Raw genomic sequence first — 6,017 nt, forward strand, 5'->3', positions numbered from 1 at the left:
CCTCCTTTAGTGCTCCCTCCCGCCTGGAGGAGGGATGGTAATGAATGCATCCAAAGCGGTGGTCCAAGCCTGGATGTGTTTGCCTTTCCCCCAAGTGACCGCAGTCTTTAGAGACATGATGTTCGATTTAGCATGAAGGATTTGCTTTTTCCCTAAAGTTCTTTGCAGGAGTTGAATGCATATGTATAGTAGGCATTGAGTACCTATGTATTTTGGGAGCTACCTCGTAAAAGAAAACAAAATATGTTTAACGTGTGCATATATGATGCGTGTCGTACAGGCACACACAGGTATTGTTATGAGCACAGCTTTTTAAACTTACATATGTTGTTGCATGTTACGGCTGTGTTAAGCATTGAGATTTCAAATTATTATATGACACCAACTTTGTACGGACCCGATATTCCAATTAGCAGGCAGAGTCTCCCACTTCGAGCACAAACCATTTATAGTTAGTTAGACTCCATGGCAACTGGGGATATGGCCCTTCTGTAATTCATGTTAAGTGCCATAATTATAATTAAAGAGGAAATCTTCGTTTGAACACCATTGAAATGATTTGCTAGCAGCCAGCATGTCACATGGAGTGCAATGTCCACTCTGAAGGGCTCGCAGGATAGAGAGTTGGAAAAGGTGGTATCCACGAGACAGCAGTACATATTGAGATTTTCTCTGGAACCACTTTCATGTCCGGGTGTTACAGTTCAACACCCTCTTTTTCTTTGTTCTCATTTTATAATTTTTTTTTTCCAGAAACGCACAGCAGTATTGATGAGTAGATCCTTGGGTTCAGAGGTTGGCTGAAGCGCACCATGCCTGCTTCCATCCTTCGCTCCGGAAAGTTGTGAATGGCTCATGCCTATAGAGAGGAAGGATGGCACATGGGATTCCTTCTCAAGGCAAAGTTACCATTTCGGTGGATGAATACAGCTCTAACCCCACCCAGGCATTCACGCACTACAACATCAACCAGAGCAGATTCCAGCCGCCACATGTACATATGTAAGTATCGCTCATGAACTTTCAAAAACTAACAATCAGGAAAATAGACATAAAATAAGAAAGTCACTGATGACTTCTGCCGGGGAGAAAAAAAGACCTGTGATTCGCAAAACAGATGCTTATCTGTGGTCCTCACTATCGCTTGGAGGAATACCCTACATCTGTTTAACACCTCAGAGTGTCAGAATGCTTTCAATTTGATTTTCAGAGCCTCTCTTGGGTGGTGGTAGGTCGCCCACGTTTTATGGATAACATCAGAGAGGTGAAGGTATTTGCCTAATGTCACACAGTGAATTTTGGCAGAGTCGCCTCCTGATCCCCTAGCTCAGTTTGCTTTACACTGTGTTGCTTGTCTCCATGAGGAAATATTTCTTAAATATTTCTAGTTTCCCCCCTCACCTCATCTTACTACCCCTTTACATTCAGCTGGGAAATAGGTCTAATCAGGACTAATTGTTCAGCCCCCGCCAAATCCGCTGCCTTGCCTGTTGCTAGTGGAAAGTGTGCTGCATGTGCACCACTCAAACAGGGAACAAAGGTCTAAGGGACGGTGGAGCCCTTGGTTCCAGGAATTGTACTTTTCTCCCGCTCCCTAATACTGTTTAAATCAAGTGCGGTTTAAACTGTTTCAGGAACAAAGTGTGGGAGAAATCAAGAGGCAGATTTCGCAGCACCTGGATGCACACCAGCTTTTCTCTGTTCCTCTGCCACAGGATGTGCGGGGCTTTCAGCAGATGGGGCAAAAGGTCGCCATCTCCCTTGTTTATTCAAGGCCTGGTGCTCATTCTCTATGAGACCCTTCCAATGGCTAACATGCGTCTTTCATAGTAGGACTAAACCTCTTTGGAAACTATTGTATAGTCAAGAGAGAAAGGAGGTTAGAGCTCTGTTGACTGTTTTGCCATCCCTGGCAAAACTGAACTCAGGGCATATCTAAGTCACAAGCTCTTTTTGTTTTTTTTAGTAATTGTTTTATTTGGGCATTTAAAAAAAATAGCGGGACCACCCTCCCTCAACACACACACACACACACACACACACACACAGACACACACACACACACTCAAATTTAGAAACATCAACCAAACAAGATCTTTTTCTTGACTATTTGGATATTAGTGTATAATAGGATGTTACTTTGCAAATATATCCAGTAGAACCACTCAGTTTCCATGTGGTGGGATTTCTAACAAAAACGAGAAAGAAATCCTTGTAAATGGTTTGTATGCTGAACTATTTCTGAGAATTTTATACTTGCTTAAAATCAGAATATGTTCATGATTATGAAGTATTGCTAGCATGATTTTAAGGAAAAGTTTTAAGGTAAATCATATTTTTTTGTTAAAATGGTTTTTCTGAATGATAACTATGTATTCACTTCAAGATTTCTTTTATTCTCCTATTTCTAATAATTTCTTTTTTTTTCAAATACTAGTATGTGACAGGATTTGTGGACGTAGGATACTTCAGCTCTGTTTTGCTGGGGTGACATTTTGCATTAAAGAATTGCAAAGTACTTTCTGGATTCTGTTCCCTTTTAGGCAAAAGAAAGTATGTTTTGGCCTAGATTCTGGGAAAATGACTGACAGGGAATCTCAGCTTAGTCTTCACTTGTTGGTTGCCATGAGATTCCGCTCCTGAACTGTGGATACACAGAGATATTTTAAAGGTCATTTAACCTTAGAACTGATCTGCTTACATCTGGCCATGAAATATTTGAAGGACCAGATTATACCTTTTTTGAAAAAAAAGGCTTGACAAATGGGGTTTGTAATGGTAGCCTAGACATCCGGGGAGCCCTTTTTCCAGATTGCCTTCCTACCTTGGAGTAGAGGATTCTTCCATGGTGTAGGTCCAGCTTGCCTTTTCATCTTTATCACCCCCTGAGGGCTTCCTACCTGAACCCTTTGCTCCAGCCACATAAGTTGGCTCACTGTCGCCTGAGCACACCCTGAGCCTTTCCATCTTGGTGCCATGCTCAGCTCATCAAATGCCTCAGAGCCCGTTCAGGCTCCTCTATATCTATGAAACCTCTTCTGTCTCTCCCAGTCCGAACTGACTGTGCCTTCCCTGCCCCCACACATGATGCCCCTAGTCATTTGGCATGTACTTCAGTACTAACTCCATTATTACTGTTCTCTCTCTCTCTCTCTCTCTCTCTCTCTCTCATTTATTTCTTAAAGGCAGGGATCAAGTAGGTAACAGGTATTCAAGAAATACTGATTGATTGCTCAATCCATCCATTGATTTGATTGTGCATTGAGATAAGAAATTAATGTGTGAGATTTGGAGATTTTCATTGGAATTTTTCTGAGCTGTTTTAACATCATGAGTGTTTGAATGACGGTGTATCCTGTTTTCAAGATGTTGACCCACCTTTTCCTTGCCTTTACTTTTTCATGTTTCATACCTTGACACAGTGACTGGTTCATACTAGGCATCCAAATATCTTGGTGAAATGTGCTAATGTTACTTTCCATTATTTTTTTAAAAGATTGCCCTTAGTCCAAATAGAAACTTAAATTGGCTGGAAAATGTCCAACAATATTTAGTTTTTCTTCAGTTTTTTGTGTTGTTGTTTTTTGTGTTTTTTTTTTTTGAAATTTTTAACATTTCACATAGGGCTTTGCTCCTCTCCCTGAAGATATGTTGTCTTTTCCACTTGAAATGTTACTCGTTTATTTTGCATGGGATTCTTACAACACTTGTTTTCCATTTTCACTTACAATTGAGGCCTATGAAGACCCATGACAGATCACCTGGATTGGAGTTGCAATCTTGCTTCCTTAAATGAATGATCCGTGGTTTTCTTTCATGCAGCCTTGTTGGGGTTTTCTCACCATAATTAAGGGCTACTAGTAGTTCACTTCCCATTTAATTCAGTTAGTCTCATCTCAGCCTTGCAACCTCCCTTGGTCAACTTACTTCCTTTCTCCAGGCCTCAGTCTACCCATCTGTGAACATTTGCACTAAATCATAGTTATGGATCTTTTAGCTCTGACATCCTAAGATGAAGATGGCAACCAAGACAATATTCATTTGCAAGGTGTTGCTTTGGGAGGACACAGAAACATAAGACCTGCTCCCATCTTCATGAAGCCCATCATGATTTCAGAGCTGTTGTTCAACTGGCTTTAAGAAGTTTACTGCTTGGTCTTGGTTTGCTGTTACCCGTGAGTTCTGATGAGGCTGCCACCAAGCTTTCTAAAAACCACTGGCCTGCATCTCTGTGACGTAGAGAAGTTTTTTAAAAATATATTTTTTAATTATTTCAGAGAGGAAGGGAGAGGGAGAAAGAGAGAGAAACATTAATGATGCAAAGAATCGTTGAACAGCTGCCTCTCGCATGCCTCACACCGGGGATCGAACTCACAACCCGGGCATGTGCCCTGATTGGGAATCGAACTGTGATCTCCTAGTTCATAGGTTGATGCTCAACCACTGAGCCATGCTGGCCAGGCAGGAAAACTTTTTTTTTTTTTTAAAAAAAGCAATCCAATGTGACCTTGGGAAAGAAAATTAAAACACAGCTGGAGTTGGCAGGGCAGAATTTAACCCAGAATTTGTGGGCCCCTCTTCCCAGACTCTTGAACACACTAATAGATGGGCTGATTGAAAACCAACAATTAATAGGGCTTTATTTTTCTATAACCCTTTCATCTTTCCCAAGAAGACTGTTGAGAGAATTGTTTAGTATTTAATGATGGTGGGAGGAGCTGCTAAAGGAACCAATGTAGGTTTGAAAGCACTGTAATGATTTTGTATGTTTTTAATTGTTGGAGGCCTTATAAAATACTAGGGGCCCAGTGCACAAATTTGTGCACCTTGAAAGGAACTGTGGGCCTCGAGGCTGCAATGGGCACGGGGAGGGTCTCGGCCCATCCTCCATGCCCCCACCCGGCCCCTCCTGCCATGGTCCCCAACCCCTTGTCTGCTGGCAGCCCTGATCCCACAGCCACCGCTCCCACACGCTGATGGCACAGAGAAATTAGGGCTGGCACCAGCAGCGGATGCGAGCAGGGCTGGCCCTGATCACCCCTCAGGAGCAGAGGGAGGTGGAGAAGCCCTGAGGGGTGATCGGGGATGCCAGCCATTGCTCACACTCGCTGATAGTGCCGAGCAATCGAGGCTCATGCCGGGTGCTGGCAGTGGGTGCCAGCCGTGGCTCCAGTGCTGGCAACAGGTGTGAGAGGCAGCTGCCAGCCCCAATTGCCCATCAGGAGCAGGGGGAGGGGGAGAAGCCCTGAGGGGCATTTGGGGCTGGCAGGTGCTGCTTGCACCCACCGAGGGGCTGGCGCTGTCAGCAGGTGCGAGATGCAGCTGCTGAGCCCGAATTCCATCAGGAGCAGGGGGAGGTGGAGAAGCCCTGAGGGGCATTTGGGGCCGGCAGCTGCTGCTTGCACCTACTGACGGTGGCTGAGCAGTCAGGGCCGGCGCCAGACAACGGCAGCGGATGTGAGTGGCGGCTCTGGCGCTAGCAGCAGGTGTGAACACCGGGCAGGAACGCGGTGCGCAGGAGCAAATAATCTTCAGTAACCACCAGAGGCTTGCTCTGATGATAGCGATTGGTGCCGCGCCTTGGTCTGGTGCCCCTGCTCACCTGCTCCACCATCCTGCTGTGGCCAATGCCTGCCATGTTCCGTGCTCTGCCACCTGATGCTGACGCCCACCATGTTCCACGTGTGCCCCCTTGTGGTCAGAGCATGTCATAGCGACTGGTTATTCTGTTGTTCTGCAGTTCGGTCCATTTGCATATTAGGGTTTTATATATATCAAATTTCCATTGCAAGTATTGTAAGCACATCTGTTGTCTTTTGAAAACTTTGAAAACTTCTTATAACCCTTAGCCAGGTAGGCTAATTCCTATAACAAGCCATGCCAATATCTCAGTAGCTAAACACACAAAGTTTTATTCCTTAAATCATCATCCAATGCAAGTTGTGTTGGATATGGGGGACTTAACCCAGTTATGAATATATGTAGACACTTTCCTTCCATACAGCAAGGAGACAAAA

At 44.3% G+C, this 6,017-nt stretch overlaps 1 protein-coding gene across 2 annotated transcripts in view; it reads left to right on the forward strand.

Moving 5' to 3' along the window:
- Positions 1-6,017, forward strand: part of MPPED2 (metallophosphoesterase domain containing 2) — a 164,819-nt gene that overhangs the window by 3,940 nt on the left and 154,862 nt on the right. For both annotated transcript variants that reach the window (XM_006753939.2, XM_006753938.2), the window contains exon 2: positions 754-1,002. In XM_006753939.2, coding sequence (XP_006754002.1) covers positions 875-1,002 — 128 coding nt within the window. In that variant the 5' untranslated portion in view covers positions 754-874. The remainder of the gene's footprint in view (positions 1-753; positions 1,003-6,017) is intronic.

Source organism: Myotis davidii, unplaced genomic scaffold, assembly GCF_000327345.1.
Source record: "Myotis davidii unplaced genomic scaffold, ASM32734v1 scaffold330, whole genome shotgun sequence".
NCBI classification, from domain to species: Eukaryota; Metazoa; Chordata; class Mammalia; order Chiroptera; family Vespertilionidae; genus Myotis; species Myotis davidii.